At 44.8% G+C, this 19,446-nt stretch overlaps 1 protein-coding gene across 2 annotated transcripts in view; it reads left to right on the forward strand.

Annotated features, from left to right (window-relative positions):
* The window catches only part of FAM13A (family with sequence similarity 13 member A), a 132,714-nt gene that overhangs the window by 27,944 nt on the left and 85,324 nt on the right, over positions 1 to 19,446 (forward strand). For both annotated transcript variants that reach the window (XM_081876714.1, XM_081876713.1), the window contains one exon: positions 1,629 to 1,709. In XM_081876714.1, coding sequence (XP_081732840.1) covers positions 1,629 to 1,709 — 81 coding nt within the window. The remainder of the gene's footprint in view (positions 1 to 1,628; positions 1,710 to 19,446) is intronic.

Below are 19,446 nucleotides of genomic sequence, written 5' to 3' on the forward strand. Positions count from 1 at the left end.
TCGACAACCGAGGCGGAATTGCCTGCTGGCAAAATCCGTTGGAAAAATGGAGAAATGCGCTTCAGAAGGCGTTCGACTTCTGAGGCGCGTTCGAAAACGGAAGCATTCACTTCCGAGTTGTCGGTGTTCAAAAACCGAAACGTTCGGCTTCCGAAGCATTCGACAACTGAGGTTCCACTGTAGCCTGAGCTACATGTACAGTGGTACCTGGGTTACATAGGCTTCAGGTTACATACGCTTCAGGTTACAGACTCCGCTAATCCAAAAATATTACCTCGGGTTAAGAACTTTGCTTCAGGATGAGAACAGAAATCGTGCAGCGGCAGCGCAACAGCAGCAGGAGGCCCCATTAGCTAAAGTGGTGCTTCAGGTTAAGAACAGTTTCAGGTTAAGAACAGACCTCCAGAACGAATTACGTTCTTAACCCGAGGTACCACTGTATAGAAAACAAACCTTGGTTTGGCTCTGCTTATGTGCTTTTGTTTTTCAGTCCTTTGAGCTCTTAGCTTCATAACTTCGCTCCCAGCAATGTGGTGCGACAGTCTATGGAAGATATCTCATAAATTAAAAGTAGAGTTCGAATGGCTGTTTTTTCAATTTAATGGCATGATTTTATTTCTCATACAACTATTGAGGTACACGATCACTCAGTGTCAACAGTATGTGCAAATATCTGACTCTTTTAAGACTATATAGAAACCATAGTCTCAAAAATTATGGAGTTCACAACTTGAGAATACTTTCATTTTTATAAATCTTTATTATTTGCAAAGGGAATCTTTGGATGAGGTAATTATCACTTTGGACCTGCGCTGTATCTTTTTACTTTTGCCCTTCCATGGAATCATAGAATTGGAGAGTTGGAAGGACCTCAAGGGCCATCTAGTCCAATACAGGATTCTCAACTAAGGCATCCAGAATAGATGGCCATCCGACCTCTGCTTAAAAACCTCCAAGGAAGGAGAGTCCACCACTTCTCATGGGAGTCTGTTCCACTGTCAAACAGCTCTTGCTGTCTGAAAGTTCTTCCTGATGTTTAGTCAGAATCTCCTTTCTTGTAACTTGAACCCATGGTTCAGGCCCTAGCCTCCAGAGCAGGAGAAAAAAGGCCTCCATTTGACAGATATTTGAAGATGGCTGTCATATCTCCTCTCCATCTCCCTCTTTTCCAGGCTAAACATACACAACTCCCTCAATCGTTCCTCATAAGGCTTGGTTTCTAGACCCTTGGTCATCTTGGTTGCCCTTCTCAGCACACATTCCAGCTTGTCCACATCCTTCTTAAATTGTGGTGCCCAGAACTGGACACAGTACTCCAGGTGTGGTCTGAACCAAGGCAGAAAGAATAGAACAATACACTTTTTGATTATTATTTTTAGCACCATCCCCCCTTTCATTACGCTTGCACTTTTAGCAAATCCAGGTTTATTATTATTTTTTTTTTAATGATAACATAAAAGAGAAGATGTAAGCACTTAGATTCAAAACATGTGATACTAAACAAAGTTGTTTTTCAGATTGTATGAACAAAGCCATGCTTAGAAATAGCATGCCGTTCCTAATTTCACACTCCCCCCCCCACTGACACCCCCCTTTTTTTGTTAACTGCGTGTAATGTCTCATTCTAGGAGGCTGGCTGCAAGCAGACACCGTCACTCATTCGGACAAGTGTTGACAGAGAACTGCCAAAGCTGAGTCCAAGGCACAAGGTACAGAAAAATTGGTGTGCTCGCCATCATACTTTCCTATTGCTGCATTTGCTTTGAACTACATTTCTTCTTTATGCTTGTTTCCATCTTTCAGGATTGGGAGCTGTGCTTTTGAACTAATTCCAAGGTGATTGGGGCCGCTGGGACTAGTGGCACTAGCCCTATTGAGGTTTTTCTGTTTTATACAGTGGTACCTCGGGTTAATAATAATAATAATAATTTTTTATTTATACCCCACCTTCCCCAGCCAAGGCCGGGCTCAGAGCGGCTTACAAGCAATAATAAAAACAAGATGAATGATTACAAACTTAAAAACAAAAATAAAATACAACATTAAAATAATGGAACATTAAAATATTAAAATGTAGCCTCATCGCAGGAGGAGAAGGAAAAGAAAAAAAAAGAGAGAGAAAGAGGGAGGGAGGGAATCAAATTGGCTCCAAGCCAAAGGCCAGGCGGAACAACTCTGTCTTACAGGCCCTGCGGAAAGAAATCAGGTCCTGCAGGGCCCTGGTCTCATGAGGCAGAGCGTTCCACCAGGCCGGAGCCAGAGTTGAAAAGGCCCTGGCTCTGGTCAAAGCCAATCTAACTTCCTTAGGGCCCGGGACCACTAGGGTGTTGTTATTTATGGACCTTGAGGCTCTCCGTGGGGCATACCAGGAGAGGCGGTCCCGTAGGTATGAGGCTCCTAGGCCGTGAAGGGCTTTAAAGGTCAAAAGCAGCACCTTAAATCTGACCCTGTACTCCACCGGGAGCCAGTGCAGCTTGAAAAGCACTGGGTGAATATGCTCCCATGGCAGAGACCCCGTGAGGAGCCTCGCTGCAGCATTCTGTAGCCGCTGGAGTTTCTGGGACAGCTTCAAGGGCAGCCCCGCGTAGAGCGAATTACAGTAGTCAAGCCTGGAGATGACCGTCGCATGGATCACTGTGGCCAAGTCAGGGCGGGAAAGGTAAGGGACCAACTGCTTGATGTGGCGAAGGTGGAAAAATGTCGCCTTGGCTGTTGCTGTAACCTGCGCCTCCATGGAAAGGGAGGCGTCAAGGATTATACCCAAACTCTTAACGGAAGGCAATGGCACTAATTGGGCCCCCGCAAGAGAAGGGAGTTGGTCCCTCATCCCCATGCCATCCCGACCTAGCCATAGGACCTCTGTCTTCGAAGGATTTAGTTTCAATCGGCTCCCACGAAACCATCCAGCCACAGCTTCCAAGCATCTGGTCAGTGTGTTCGGGGTCGAGTCGGTGTGGCCATCCATCAGCAGATAGAGCTGAGTGTCATCAGCATATTGGTGACAGCCCAGCCCAAAGCTCCGGATAATCTGGGCAAGGGGGCGCATAAAGATGTTAAAAAGCATCGGGGAGAGAATTGCACCCTGCGGCACTCCACACACCAAGGAAGAACTTAATTCATTCCGGAGGTCCGTTCTTAACCTGAAACTGTTCTTAACCTGAAGCACCACTTTAGCTAATGGGCCTCCTGCTGCCGCTGTGCCACCGGAGCACAATTTCTGTTCTCATCCTAAAGCAAAGTTATTAACCCGAGGTACTATTTCTGGGTTAGCGGAGTCTGTAACCTGAAGTGTCTGTAACCCGAGGTACCACTGTATTGAGTTGGACCAGTGGTCCATTTAGCCCAGTATTGTCTTCTCTGACTGGCAGCATCTCTCCAGAATTTCGGACAGCAGTATTTCCCAGCCCTACCTGGAGATGCTGGGGATCAAACCCGTGACCTTCTGCATGCAAAGCAGGTGCCCTGCAACTAAGCTACAGCCCTTCCCTCCATTGTGTCAAGAAGGAGAATGGGGTACCTTTCATGGCCCTGCCCCTTCTGTCACATTCCTAGCTGCCCAGCCTTCCATGTGCTGAGACTGAACATCTGCACTGGGAAGGATGCTAAATTGTGTGGAGGGTAGAACAGCCTCCTTGCAGCAGAATTCCAATCAGAGCTTATGGAAGATGTTGGGGCAGGGCTGATTGGACCACGATGGAGGGGGTTGGGCCAATCAGCATAGCCCTATTCTCTCCCCTCATGGGATTGAGAGCCTCTGGAATGGGCTGTTGTCAGTAGTGTTAGAAACTCAGACATATAAGCTGGGCACCATATGACTCCTTAAACCAGGGTTACAGTCACCAAAACAGAATGCCTTGTTGCCATTTTGGGGCCAGATGGCTCGGAAGTCATGTTTTGGTTCCTGAAATTCATTCTGATTGTGCAGATAAAATACAATGCATAGAATTCCACAGGATGTGTTGCTATTGTGTGAAAACAGTCAAAATCCAAGGATCCCCAGGCATGCACCTCCAAATGGTGGAGACGTCAGGTGCTATCCTGACACCCTGAGCAATCTCACTTATTCGCAAGTGGTTGATAGGTAAAGGTAAAGGGACCCCTGACCATTAGGTCCAGTCGTGACCGACTCTGGGGTTGTGGCGCTCATCGCGCTCTATAGGCTGAGGGAGCCGGCATACAGCTTCCGGGTCATATGGCCAGCATGACTAAGCCACTTCTGGCAAACCAGAACAGCACACGGAAACGCCATTTACCTTCCCGCCGGAGCAGTACCTATTGATCTACTTGCACTTTGACGTGCTTTCAAACTGCTAGGTTGGCAGGAGTAGGGACCGAGCAACGGGAGCTCACCCCTTCACGGGGATTCAAACCGCTGACCTGATTGGCAAGTCTTAGGCTCTGTGGTTTAGCCCACAGCGCCCAGGTGCAAAATGCACCTGGCGAATTTCAAACGCTGGTTGTCAGGGCTTGGACTTGTGGCAGGTCTTGAACTCGGAACCTGAGAGATTTCGGGCCAGGATTCAGCCTGGCGAGCTACAGCTACGCCCTGGCCAAAGGGAGAGAACAGTCAACATAGCACAGCTGCTCGGCATTCTGAAATGCTACGCCGTAACCAAGACTATGCCTAGTCTTGTGTCTGAAAATAAAATAATATCCAAGGGAACCTGAATTCTATGATTTGTATAAACAATGTGAATGAAGCCAGATTTTTTATAATTCATCTTACTTAGCAGTAATTGTCTCAGATATCACAAGGACTAGGAGGAAGTTGCATTGTTTTTAAAAAATGAAAACTGAGAAGATGATGAACCTGAAATTTGCGGGCGTTTCTTCTGCATTCGCAACTTTTAAAGGCATTGGGCATTTCCAGACTGTCACTATTTTCAGATGGGATCGCAACAAATTCAGGTAGCGTCATTAAAGCTGATTTGGAGCTCTTGCGCATCAGAACTGCTTCCCCCGCAAAATCAGACTTTTGTTGCATTATGGACCATGATGGGGAAATGCAGTGTGGAATATTATTTGCTGGACACATTCAGTCATGTGGCCTCCCATCTGCAGGCTGGCTGTGGTCCAGCTCAGACACGTTTTTCCCACCTCCACGTGATGCTTAATCATATGTCAATTTTCCTCTGATGTTTCGCAGTGGAAGATTAACTGGGGTGGAAGGACGTCTTAACCATTTCCCTGCAGTGGTTTTCCTGCAAAAAAGAAAAAGAAAAAAAGCCTTCCAGTTGTTCCCCATACCATGCGGGGAAAGATAGTGTGTAGAGGAAAAACAGAAAATTCAAGCTGCAACAAATACCCCTCCCCAGAGGAAAGGTGTTAAAAAACCCCTCTCCCCCATACTCCAGGCTTCTCTTGTGACCTTTGTGGCTGTGTATTGTAAAAGCATAAAATACGCAGGGGAAATGTGTGCGAGGCAAAGCATCACATGGAGTTCATCTCTGAGACATAAGCCAGAGCCCTAAATTTAAATGCAGGCTTAAGGTGTGTTTTGTTTGAAGGGGGAGTTTGCACAGAATATCTGGCACAAGCGGCGCTTGATCAGCTGTGCAAATTTCGGACACTTAGGGCACAGAAACTCACAGGCGGCCTGAATCCCTCAACTTCTCTGCAAATTCTGCAGAGCTTTTGAAAGTAAACATTTTTTGATATGTTGGGTTGCCAGATATGTCTCCCTCCCAACCTCACCAACTGGTTTAAAATGTGGACTGTTGTTCAGCAGAGAGTTATTGCTGCTTTTGAGAGGCACCATTGTCTTGTTTGTGGTGTCCTTGCCCTCCACAGCAAATGTTCTCCAAGAGAGCTTTGCTTTCTTCCATAACTGGGGCGTGCTCTAATTAAGGATTGCTTTTCAGTCAGTAGATAAATCAGGCACTTATTTTGGAAGAACCAGATAAACAACGAAGGTTCCTTAGATATAACCCCAGCTGTACTCCACACTTGGCCTGTTCCAGCACGTATGCCCAGCTCTTTGGCAAATTGACAGGAGATATTTAGCCATTCCCCTGCCATATATCAATGTTTGTTTTGGATATTGGTTCAGTTTTGACACTGGTGCCTTATCACCCCGCCCACTGCAGTGCACCCAGAGCACAAGTACTCGCAAGTTATGTACTCATAGAGTTGTATTTATGCTATCTTTGGTGCCTGTTCCCAGGGGCACTTGATACCTCGACACACGAATGTATAAGGGCGGGCCTGCTGAAAGGGGGATCTGCTACATATAGATCCTTGGACCTGGTGAACTTGCATATTAAAGCAAGCTATGCTTTTACCGTCCCAGACTGAAGAGAGCGTCTGCCTCTGATGTTTGTATTGACGGCTCAAGAGCTGATCCGGGAAAGTGAGCCAGCCTTGAAATATTGTTGATGCACCCTTTGCAGACTGGGGATTGACAGGTTCACCGTGTGCTTGTAGCAGGGATGTTTTAACCATTTGTTAAATTGGCCAGCAGCCCAGTTTGCACCTGCAGGAGAACCACGATGGCTGTGCCGTCTCGCTTCTCATTGGGTATATTGTCTGGTTCTTTCCTTCATTCCACATCAGTGTTCAATGCCTTTTCTTATGCATCTTGGCGTGATTTTGCGTAATAACATAATGTAAAAAGAGCCCTGCTGGATCAGGCCAAAGGCCCACCTGATCTAGCATCCTGTTCTCACAGACACCAACTGGATGGCTATGGGAAGCCTGAAAGCAAGACACGAGCGCGGCAACACTCTTCCCCACGTGTGATTCTCAGCCACTGGTATAAAGTGCTACCTTGATTCACAAACTTAATCCATTCCAGAAGTGCGTTCCAAAACCAAAGCGTTCCAAAACCAAGGTGTGCTTTCCCATAGAAAGTAATGCAAAATGGATCAATCCATTCCAGACTTTTGAAAACAACCCCTAAAATAGCAATTTTATTATCTAACAAGACCATTGATCCATAAAAAGAAAGCAATAATCAATGTACCGTACTATAAAATAAATAAGACAGTATTGTAGATGATAAAAATAAAAATTACATTTTTTTCCCCTTACCTGCACTGAGGATAGTTATTGTTTCAATGGGAGGCTTTTATCCATTTCCGCAGTCACTCACTCAATCAATCAGTAGCTGAACTGGGTTCCACGCAGTCACAAAAATAAATTAACCCCAAAAGCCTCAAAAACAAAAGCGCCAAACACAGTGGTACCTTGGTTCTCAAACTTATTTTGTTCCGAAATGTTTGAAAACCAAGACACAGCTTCTGATTGGTGCAGGTGCCCCAGAAACAATAGCCGACAACCGCATTGGACGTTTGGCTTCCGAAAAACGTTCGAAAACTGGAACACTTCCAGGTTTTTGGAGTTTGAGAACCAAGGCGTTGAGTACCAAGGTGTTTGAGAACTAGGGTACCACTGTATTGCCTCTGGCAGGGGAAGTAGGAAGAAGGCATCATGACTAATAGGTGTTGACAGCCTTGTCCTCCACAAATCAGTCCGTAATTCCCTTTTTAAGCCAGCGACTAATTGCCCATCACACCATCATGTGATGGCGATTCTCATAGTGTGAAAAAGTACATTCTATTGCATGTCTTGAACCTCCCAACATTCATTGGATAGCCCCCTCCACTTTTTATGAAGATTACCCGCTCTGGGATCCCCATAGCTAATTCTCCCCTGGTCTCCTTGCTGGCCAAAATAGGACTAATTTAGCCATCTAGCCCTGGTGATCATCTAATGTTTATTGGATGGTTTTTTCCACTAAATTGATTTTTGAATTCTGAATTTATGGTTATTCACGTTTTGTACTGTATTTTATGCTGTATTTGTTGCATCAATTAAGTGTTTTAAATTTGTTGTTAGCTTCCCTGAGCCCGGTTTTCTGAACCGGGAAGAAACTATTATTATTATTATTATTATTATTATTATTATTATTATTATTATTATGCCTCGCTAGGATAAGTAACGTGGTGCCCTCCAGATTTTGTTGGACTCCATCTTCCATCTTCCCTGGCCTGCAGGTCCAATGATCTAGGATGTTGGGAGTTGAAGTCCAACATTATCTGGAGGGTACCACTTAGGCTGCCCCTGGTTTTACGTATAAACCAAGTTTACATTTCGTTTTGTAATCTGACCAAAAGTCCTGGAAGGTTGACCTCCTTGACCAAGTTCATTCAGCATCACCCATTTCTCTACACAAGCTACGTGCCAGTTTAATTTTATGGATTAATGCCATTCTCAGGAAACCGTTTTTAGAATGCTGGAAGGAGTGACAAAGTCCCATTTCTCCACTTGTATATTCCAGTCATCTGAGTTGAGCAAGAGACTTAACATTTCCCAGTACATGAAACCTGAGTCAACTCGGGTCTGATTGTCAGATATAGAAACAATCCGCTGGTTATTCATCACTTCCCCCATCCTTGTATGTAACTCTGGAACTCAAGCAGCTTTTATTGTGCCGTATAGAAGAACCCGGCGAAATGTGGGAATACACAGAGACTTACCATGCACAAAGGAGGTCCCAGAGTTGAAAGGAACCAGAGCCCTCTGTTGAGACCTTGCTAAGAAGAATAGTTGTGAATAGGAGAAGATTGGCAAAAGTTATTAGAAGCCTCAGGCTTTTCCACCCTTCCACCAGACCTTTCGGGAAAAGGTTTTTTCATATATCCTGTTTCCTTGGTAACATCAGGACCAGTGGCTTCTTTTATATATATTTTTTTAAATGTGGGGAGATAAATCTGCCCTTTGTACATGTTTCCCTTCAGTTGTTTCAGCAAATTTAAGTGTATTTTATACTCCCAAGAGCAGAGTAAAATTCACTGTTTAGTTCCGGGGTTTTTTTTGTAGAAGGCAGATGCCCCCTGTCTCAAAGTGCTTTTTGGACCTTTTGGCAGCCTCGTGTAATGAAAGGAACTGTCACTGGAGAAAAATGGCTAAATTGACGCATCTTTATGCTACCCACCTCGTGCCCAGTAGCGGCTCTGGGATTTAACGGGGAGTTGGCAGGATGGGGTGGGGAGCACAATAAGACATTGCATTCACCTGGAAGAGATGCACCATAAATTTAATGTACATGACTTCACCCAAAGAATCCTGGGAAACTGGTTTATTAAGGGTGCTGGGAATTTGTAGATCTGTGAGATCTACAAATCTTTGGGGAAAGCAATGTGTTTTAAATGTTTGACATGTATGCAGTCGGAGAGGTGTGACTCTGGCTTTCTTGCATGCAACGTGCTATTTGGGGATTGTGGTCTTATAAGGGCAGTTAGCCCTTTGGTTCATTTGCAACCCTGGTGCATAGCCAGGCTTTCTGCCTTAGAGATTTCACAGCATTGGCAAAAAGCAGCTTGCCACACCCAACACACACACACACACACACACACACACCCATCCACCAGGTAGCCATTCTTTAGTTTATCTAAATAGTTCATTTCCTCTTTCAGTGAGAATATTTACTTCTTTCTTTGGGCAATCTGTAGAAGGCAATTCGCCCATTTGATTGGGTCATGCTGAAGGAAGTGAAGGGAGACTGTCAGTGGTAGAAAAGGTTTTCTGTTGTTTGCTTAGCTACACACAAGGGCAGAACTGTGAAGAAGATTTTTAGCAGGGCAAAAGGTAGTTGACCTTTCCCCCCAGATCTTGGCCTTGACCTTGAACCTTCCAGCTTCCTCTGTTTGACTCTTTTTGGAGGCAGTGCGGAGGCACGCTGAAAATACCCCACAAAGCACTTAGAGCATTTTATTGGAGAACTCTACTGTGAAGGTTCATTGTGACAACAGACTCATTGCATGTCTAAGAACAACAAATGCACACTGAGTTGTGTTTTAGTTTATGATGCAACGTGAGCATATGTCAATTCTACTTGCCATAAATGTTTAGGGACTTACCGGTAACTGCCAAGTTGTGATGCACTGCATGAACTGTAAGGAGTTTGTCCTCATTGACCATTCTTGGAGCCGTTAAAAACAGCAAACTAGAGTTCAATCGTTTCTTTGATGGATGAGTTGAAACGCATTTTGATCAACTCAATATGCTACCTGTAATTTAATTAGGCAGCAGATCTTTGAAAGGAGTACAACTTCAGATGGAAAGCACCAGTAATAGGCATTATATCTTATGTAAGACCGAACAACAAATGTCTCTTCTAAGGGGGTCTCCAGACTGTCACTGCTTTGTGCGTGCCAGAATGTTAGGTTTGCAGAATTAAAGTGGACCAAATTGGACTTTTTATGGTTTGGGAAGTGAAGGGGAAATGCATTGCAAAGTGTGGGGTGAATAAACGGAAAGATGTATAAACATCTTTCAAGGATGGATGCTCATTATCATATGACCACCCTGTAAACAATCCCAAGCAAACGCTCAGTAAAGACTGGATATAATCTAGCCTCAGCGTAAGCTTTGTGCAAGCAAATAAGCACTCTATTCTGCCTTGGTCAGACCACACCTGGACTACTGCGCCCAGTTCTGGGTGCCACAGTTTTAGAAGGATGTGAACAAGAGCAGAGAAAAATGAACAAGATGATCAGGGGTCTGGAAACCAAGCCTTATGAGGAACGGTTGAAGGAGCAGGGTACGTTTAGCCTTGAAAAAAAGGACACTGAGAGGAGAGATATGATAGCCTTCTTCAAATATCTTCAAGGGCTGTTACATGGAAGAGGAAACAAGCTTGTTTTCTGCTGCTCCAGAGAGTAGGACTCAAACCAATGGCTTCAAGTTACAAACAAGGAGATTCTGACTAAACTTCAGGAAGAACATTTCAACAGTCAGAGCGTTTCAACAGTGGAACAGTCTCCCTTGGGATGTTGTGGACTCTCCTTCCTTGGAGGTTTTTAAGCAGAGGTTGGATGGCCATCTGTCATGGATGCTTTAGTTGAGGTTCATGCATTGCAGGGGCTTGGACTTGATGACCCCCAGCGTCCTTTCCAATGCTATGATTCTATGATGACTACTCAATAAATGCTCTGGGAGAGCACATGCTTTGCATGGTCCCAGTTTCAGTTCCTGGCATCATCTGCTGAAACGGGTGAGGAACCTGTGGCCCTCCATTGTTAGCAGATTGCAATTTCTATTCTTCCCATTGAGTGTGGCCAATAGTCAGTGATGAGTGGTAGTCTAAAGGTAAAGCGACCCCTGACCATTAGGTCCAGTCGTGACCGACTCTGGGGCTGCAGCGCTCATCTCACTTTATTGGCCGAGGGAGCCGGCGTACAGCTTCCGGGTCATGTGGCCAGCATGGCTAAGCCGCTTCTGGCGAACCAGAGCAGCGCACGGAAACGCCGTTTACCTTCCCGCCGGAGCGGTACCTATTTATCTACTTGCACTTTGACGTGCTTTCGAACTGCTAGGATGGCAGGAGCAGGAGCAATGGGAGCTCATCCTGTCACGGGGATTCGAACTGCCGACCTTCTGATCGGCAAGTCCTAGGCTCTGTGGTTTAACCCACAGCGCCACCCATGTGCTTTGAGTGGTAGTCTAGAGGGCACCAAGTTCCCTACGCTGAGCTAGGATCAGGGGAAAACCAAACCTTAGTGTCAGTTAATGGTTATCTGTAGTGAGTAAAACTGCAAGCCTGGGTCTGTGGATTACTGTCCACCAAATACGGCTTGGCTCTGGGTGTTAAGGCAGCAGCAGGAGTTGGAAACAGCTGAGCTGCCATAATTTTCTAACTGCACCAGCATGCTTGATCACTTATACTAAGCCTAATTTGGCTTAGTGTTGGCCAATGAACTGACCAAGATTTATTTAACTGGCACACAGTCCTAGTTAAGTCATTTCTTGGATATGAGAATTCTCCTATTACAGGCATTTCCCTTCTTTTTAGGGTACTTTCAAAAGGGCAGCCTCATTTGGATGTGCTTGTGCGAAAGTGCGCACACATGCCTGTGGGGGAGATTGTGACCTTGGGCACGAGTAAATCACGCTCATCAAGGTTCCCCTTTATACTTGCTCTTGCTGTCTTGGAAGCTGCTCATCATCGAGCTATTTAGCTAAAATGACACAGAGACGAAGAAAACATTTCCATTAACCTAGAGAAGGGCCATGATGGATAAGCAACCAAAGACATATATTTTTTAAATCAGGGTTACCATTGCTAACCATTAAAGATTGCTTGTTTGTATTTGAAATAGATTGCCTGGCAAAAATATTTAGGAACACAAACCCCCACCTGTCCCAGAATTGTTCATGTGTGAACGTTCGATGACCTGCTGAGATTGAGGTAGGGGTGTGTGCACGCACACACACACACACTCTCTCTTCTGTAAGCTTCATTGCCTGTAATAAAAAAAAACCTTTGGTTATCACTTTCTACCGTGCTTCTTTTTGTTTAGGCTAGAGTCAGTGTTAATAAAGGAAATGGACTCTGCCAATCTCCAGCTTTTCTGATGAGTCTTTCATAATTTTTCCCAGCACAGCAAGAGATACATGGAAGTTCAGGGTTGCTGCTGATGTTGTGCAACAGTGAATGGGACTGAGAGGGGCAGTGGAATCTCAAATCCACTCCAATTACAGTTTAGTTATCATACCAGTATAAATTATGCCCCATTTGTACAATGTTATGCTGTGTAAGGAAGGGCAAGGATCACAGGAAATCTTAACCTGCCTGCTCTCTGGCACCCAAGATTTCAACATGAATTGCCCACACTGCCTCAGGTTTAAATTCACAACCATAAAGGCTGGAATCTTGCCGATATTTTAATTTTTTGAAGCAAAATGTGAAAAGTAAAGCCATAAATCTTAGAATGTCAAATTATATTCCCATACCTGAACCCGTGTGCCCTGTGCTCTAAAACCAGACCCCAGACCTGCTTGGCTTCAGCAAGGCTTGTGCATCACGTGTCTTCAGTATGTAGTCCTGGTGTGTGCACGTGTGTGCCTTGCATGTGCACAGTGGCTGCACCAAAATATCTTGAAAAGCACTGCTCTCAAAGCTGCTCCGTCACATTGAGATTTTTCCTTTGTACTCTTCTCTTTGGACATTGTAAGAATCAGCACTTTAACAGCATGGAACCCCTTTTGCTCTCCCAGGAGGGCTCTTAGAAATACTGTAAGGTAAAACCAGCTTAGAAACGGCAAGGGTTTTTGCCAAGTAACAAAACCCTGACTAATCGTTGCCGTTTTGGAAACCAGCAGGGAGTAGGAGTGGACAGGGTGAGAGCGACAGATTCACAGAAGTGGAATGGGCTGTCAGTCTGGACTCCCGCGCAACACACACAAAAGTATTTGACTACCAAAGTCCTGTGCAAACATGAATCTGCCATTATCAGTAATGGAGCAAATCGCATAAAGGTTACTGTCAAATAGTGTGCGTAATGCCGCCTTTTATGTTCTCAGATGAGTCCTGTATACTTTTAAGCTTTTATTACAATGTATAAAGGGGAGGCGTTTTAATATGCTGGCTACAGTTGTGTGACTGTTTTGTTTCCAAATACTTTAATAGCATACTGTCAAAATATATGGCTTTCTCCTTTCATCTCAGCTCTGCAGAAAAGAAAGCAATTATTTAATCTCTTTAATTCTTCGAATTTCATCTTCCTCATGATTCCCCTTATTTTGTAACAATTCCCGTTCTTTGCTTAAACTCGGATTGCAGTCATTCCAATGACGTTATTCGTTGATTTTTCCTGGTTGGAGAGACGAGGGCGGTGAGGGAGGGAGACTTGGCAAAAGGTGGTTCAATGAGTTACACCAGTAGTTTTGACCTTGGCTTTTCCTCTGTATGCAAAGACAGACTGGTGGATTGAGCGGATGAGGCCAATAGTGGGTCCAATGGTCAAGAAGGTGATTACTTCACATGCTGTAGAGGGAAATGAGGGGCAGATGGGGCTCATCAAGCTGGGAAGGGAGCCCTTTTGGAGAATGAAAACTCTGATCCTAAACCTCCATTGCCTTGCCAGATATCTTCAGGAGAAGTAAAGTTGTTGTTGTTTAGTCATTTAGTCGTGTCCGGCGCTTTGTGTCCGGCTCATGGACCAGAGCACGCCAGGCACTCCTATCTTCCACTGCCTCCCACAGTTTGGTCAAACTCATGCTGGTAGCTTTGAGAACACTGTCCAACCATCTCGTCCTCTGTCATCCCCTTCTTGTACCCTCAATCTTTCCCAACATCAGGGTCTTTTCCAAAGAGTCTTCTCTTCTCTTGAGGTGGCCAAAGTATTGGAGCCTCAGCTTCACTATCTGTCCTTTCAGTGAGCACTCAGGGCTGATTTCCTTAAGAATGGAGTGGTTTGATCTTCTTGCAGTCCATGGGACTCTCAAGAGTCTCCTCCAGCACCATAATTCAAAAGCATCAATTCTTCGGCGATCATCCTTCTTTATGGTCCAGCTCTCACTTCCATACATTGCTACTGGGGAAACCATAGCTTTAACTATACGGACCTTTGCTGGCTAGGTGATGTCTCTGCTTTTTAAGATGCTGTCTAAAGGCTAAGGAGTAAATCTGGAGTAGAGTCCCTTAAGGCATTTGGGTGGCACCTTCCAGCAGCCAAGCTGGTGCCAAAGGTATTGCTCTGCTTTCATTTGGACTACATCAGCATAGCCAAGAAGGGTGTCCTGTCATCTGGGCAGCCCAAGACCTCCATACACACTGCCGGTTGAGAATGTGTAGGAAATGGAAGACCCATGAGAACCCTGGCGGAGGTATACCATCATGAGAATTAAGCCAGAATTAAGCCAGAAGCAGTGATAGATTTCAAGGCAGGTCAGTTGGGTAGGTTAAGAGGAACCTGTGAACTTGCAGATGATGCTGGACTCCCATTCATCTGAGTCAATGGCCAATAATCAAGGATGATGGGAGTTGTAGTTCAACAACATCTGTTCCCTGTCCCTGGACTAGACTATCTACTTCAGGGGTTGGAAAACTTTTCCAGCCGGAGGGCCACATTTCCTTCTAGGTGATCTGCCTGGGGCCGCATCCCACCAGCAGTGAGTGATATCAGAAACAAAAGTGGGCAGAGCACCAAATATTAAATTTACCCGGCTACAGTAGGCTTGTTTCTACACAGACTCATGTTTTTATCCTACATCCAGGCAAGGATTATATTATCAGAGTTGAAGGACACAGTCTAGTCAGGGATAAACGCTCAAGGACAGTGCAAAGCAGGGGTGGGAAGGGGTGTGGGCTGTGGAGAGTTTGGAGGGCCAGATTGAGAGACTGCATCTCTCACCCTCATCCACCCCAGCCTGAGGTTTCTCATCCCTGATCTTCTGAGCTTCTTCCAGATTTCAGGAAGTCATGGAAGGCCTTCTCGAAAGAGGTATACATCCACCTTTGTTACAACCCCCCCCCCCCCCGAACAGGTGTGGATATTTCTCTTTTGCCATGCATTTTATTTTTATTTTTTTATAGAATATTTATTAAAGTTTTCAAGAAATAATACAATGTAAAATAAAAAAGAAAAAATAACAAAAATACAAAAATACAAAAATAATTAAAAAAAGAAAAAACACATAAAATTTCCATTACTTATTTTCTTTTAACTTATTTTCAAGACCTCCTCATACCTCCCTTTCTTGTATTCAAATTGTTAGTTCAACAAATCCTCACCATTAGTTTTTACTTATTTCTAAACCTTATTTTTCATATCTCTTAACCATTACAGCTGGAAACCACTTAATTTCTGTCCAACATCGTTCTAACATTCATTAATTTTACAATATTTCTGTAAATAGTCTTTAAATTTCTTCCAGTCTTCTTCCGCCGACTCTTTTCCCTGGTCTCGGATTCTGCCGGTCATTTCTGCCAGTCCCATATAGTCCATCATCTTCATCTGCCATTCTTCCAGAGTGGGTAAATCTTGTGTCTTCCAATATTTTGCGATAAGTATTCTTGCTGCTGTTGTCGCGTACATAAAAAAAGTTCTGTCCTTCTTTGGCACCAATTGGCCAACCATGCCCAGGAGAAAGGCCTCTGGTTTCTTCAGGAAGGTATATTTAAATACCTTTTTCATTTCATTATAGATCATTTCCCAGAAAGTCTTAATCCTTGGGCACGTCCACCAAAGGTAAAAGAATGTACCTTCAGTCTCTTTACATTTCCAACATTTATTATCGGGCAAATGGTAAATTTTTGCAAGCTTGACTGGGGTCATGTACCACCTGTACATCATTTTCATAATATTCTCTCTTAAGGCATTACATGCCGTAAATTTCATACCGGTGGTCCATAACTGTTCCCAGTCAGCAAACATAATATTATGTCCAACATCCTGTGCCCATTTAATCATAGCAGACTTCACCGTTTCATCCTGAGTGTTCCATTTCAACAGCAAGTTATACATCTTTGACAAAATCTTAGTTTTGGGTTCTAACAATTCTGTTTCTAATTTTGATTTTTCCACCTGGAATCCAATTTTCTTGTCCAATTTGTATGCCTCCATTATCTGATAGTAATGAAGCCAGTCTCGCACTTTGTTTTTTAGTTTCTCAAAGCTCTGCAATTTCAATTTATCTCCCTCTTGTTCCAAAATTTCCCAATATTTCGGCCATTTGGCCTCCATATTGAGTCTTTTAAAAGCCTTAGCTTCCTCTTTTGCCATGCATTTTAATTTGGGTGAAGCGTTGATCTGCTGCATGTTTTTACCTGTGGCCCCATATAATTTCCTTTTATTGTATACATTAGTGTTTTATGCTGTTTACCCAGGAATCTGTTGGGCATGGGGTGGAATGCAAATATTTAAAATAAATACACTAACGAGAAATATTTGCATATCCAGTGGCACTGGGCTCGTTCTGAAGAAGGGTGGCAGACTGAAAAAGATTGCCATGGTTGAGTGCTGTGCCCTGCCCCCAACTTTCTAATTTCCAGTCCTTTCGCTTCAATGAAGGGAAGCAGAAGTCAATGGTGTTTATGTGAGCTGTCTTCTGCCCTCGAAAGACCTGTTCACTCCTGCGTGATTTATTGTGCACTGCATAACAATGCCAACAATGTCAACTAGGCACCCAAATTCTTTCATTAGGCTGTAATTCTGTGTTGTGGCTGTTAAGTTTCAGAATACCATAAATGGAGAAGGACAAGCTTCTCAGTGAAGCATTCTGGCCCATTTGGGTGGACATACATGGACTTCAGCAAAGTCCTCTTTTGTTAGGACACTGGCATTAGTTTGGTGAGTAAAGTAAACTCCAACTGGACTTTTTACCCATATTTATACCCAAGAAACATACTGCTGAGAACAAGTAAGAGAGAGAACCATCACTTCACCTCTGTTACTAACTCTTAGGCAAATTCTGTGGCTGTTGGCATACATTTTGGTGAAGGAGTGTTAGAATTAGATGCCGACTGTAAAGCCCCAAACACATTTTTCCACTTATGCTGATGATGATCTTTGTAGTCGGCTGATAACTTCGTTTATCTTGACATTATCTCCAAGTGGCCCACTTTTCCGCCTGGTTCCGGAAGTTTCTCTTGCCTGTTTTCAGAAGCTTCTTGCTCCATTTCTTTGGCCTGCTATTCCTTTCTTTCAAGTTCCTGTGCAGCCTTTTCACTGATGGACAACAGTGGAATAATGTTCCATTATCTAGGATGGACCACATTTCTCTCTCTCGCTCTCTCCCCCTCTATCTCTCTCTCTATATATATATTCAGTGTACTTGCACAGCCTCCAATGTCTTTTGGCTCCTATTTGTGTTTGCAGAGCTCTTGTGAAAGCAGGCGAGACAGTGAGAATTTCCTGGAGGCCACCCAGCGACTGGGGCAGTAACGGGTGTGGTGGGTTTGGGCTCTCATATATCTTAGCTGCTGCCCAAAATATCTCCTTGGAGGCCTGCTTAATGGGTAAGGGATTACTTAGGTTCAATTCGTTGAATTTCCCTGTTCTTCCCAAAACGGTCTATAAATTAACACCTTGGCTGGAGTGATGCCTAAAAGCTTGGGGGAACTTCATAATGCAGCGTTGGATGATAAACCCTGGATCGTTTAAAACGTCAAATGTGCCAAGGGGGGGAAATCAGCGAGGCAGAGCTTTTAACTCACTTGGCACCATCGCAGTGAGTTTTATGTAGCGTGGGATTGCCATCTTGGTAGACTGGCAGATGTAGGAAAGGACCACAGATCCAGCAGTAGAGCATTTGCTTTGTATGAGGAAATTCCGGGCTTCAGTCGCTTTGCATGGTTTGAAACAGCCTCCCCACTCTCTTCAGAGGAGCTGAGAGCAGTTGCAGAAAATATGCCTGCGCTGCCCAGAGCAGGCTTGCTCCTGAGGGTGCCCTTCTAGGCGTGGGATAGCTGCTCAGGTGCCTGGAGCAGTGCGCATGCTCTGCAGCCAGGGGCAGAGGCAGCCACCCATGGCACCCATGACATTCGGCACACCACACACCCGTGACTCCCAAGCCTCCCCCAAGCTGTCAAAATGAAGGGGGAAGAGGGAATGGCGTCAGCAAAGCGGCACAGCTCCCCCCTACCCTGAAGGCTCAGGGTAGGCTTGGGAGTCATGGGCAGGCAGTGTGACAAATGTCACCCTCTCAGTGAGGGCACCCAGGGTGGTCTGCCTCCACTGCCCCCCTGTGGCGATCACACAGGGCCCCCCCCCGGACGTTTAACGGTCTATTGATCCCTGTGCCACCTCTGTGCTCGCTTCCCCGCTGCCACCAACCAGTTACTCTCTGGTAAAGCAATGAGTCCAGTCAGTTGTTAAAGGTGAACCAAAAAAACCAAGTTTATTTTACAAGCATTAACAAGTTTATGGTTTCTCAGATAATATTCCTGTCAGTATCTTAACTTTGGTTTCTTTACTGGCCTATACAGTGGTACCTCAGGTTACATATGCTTCAGGTTACATATGCTTCAGGTTACAGATTCCGCTAACCCAGAAATAGTGCTTCAGGTTAAGAACTTTGCTTCAGGATGAGAACAGAAATCGTGCTCCTGCGGCGCGGCAACAGCAGGAGGCCCCATTAGCTGAAGTGGTCTTCAGGTTAAGAACAGTTTCAGGTTAAGAACGGACCTCCAGAACGAATTAAGTTCTTAACCCAAGATACCACTGTACCTTCCTAATACCTTCTGACTGAGTATCTCAACTGTTTGACTGATTCCTCTTAACAAATTCTCTCACTCTCTCACACCAGACTAGCCCAACCCACAGACTTATCTTCCCTCTCTCTCCTAACTCCAGACTGTCTTCTCAAGCACCCTAACTCTAACTCCTCCAAAAACCCTCTGTGCTTAAACCTTATACACAGTTAACTCCGCCCCTTGGGTTCCCATTGGTTAGTCATTTTTACAATTAGTTAACCCTTTCCTTATGAACCCAGTATGATGTCACACACCTAGGAGGGCAAACGCCACCCCACCCCCCCTTCCTACACCCCTGGCTGAGAGCCTGCGTGAAAGGACACATGACGAAGCTGCGGAGGGGATTTTGACAGCTGGGCTGACCCCGCCCACCTTTCAGTCATGCAACATCATTATGGCCGTATTGACAGATGGGTTCTCCCACCCACCTGTCAAATTCAGCCTGCGATTCGGATCCTGATAAGGAT

Source organism: Podarcis erhardii (genome assembly GCF_964252035.2).
Source record: "Podarcis erhardii genome assembly, chromosome: 9".
Taxonomy (NCBI): domain Eukaryota; kingdom Metazoa; phylum Chordata; class Lepidosauria; order Squamata; family Lacertidae; genus Podarcis; species Podarcis erhardii.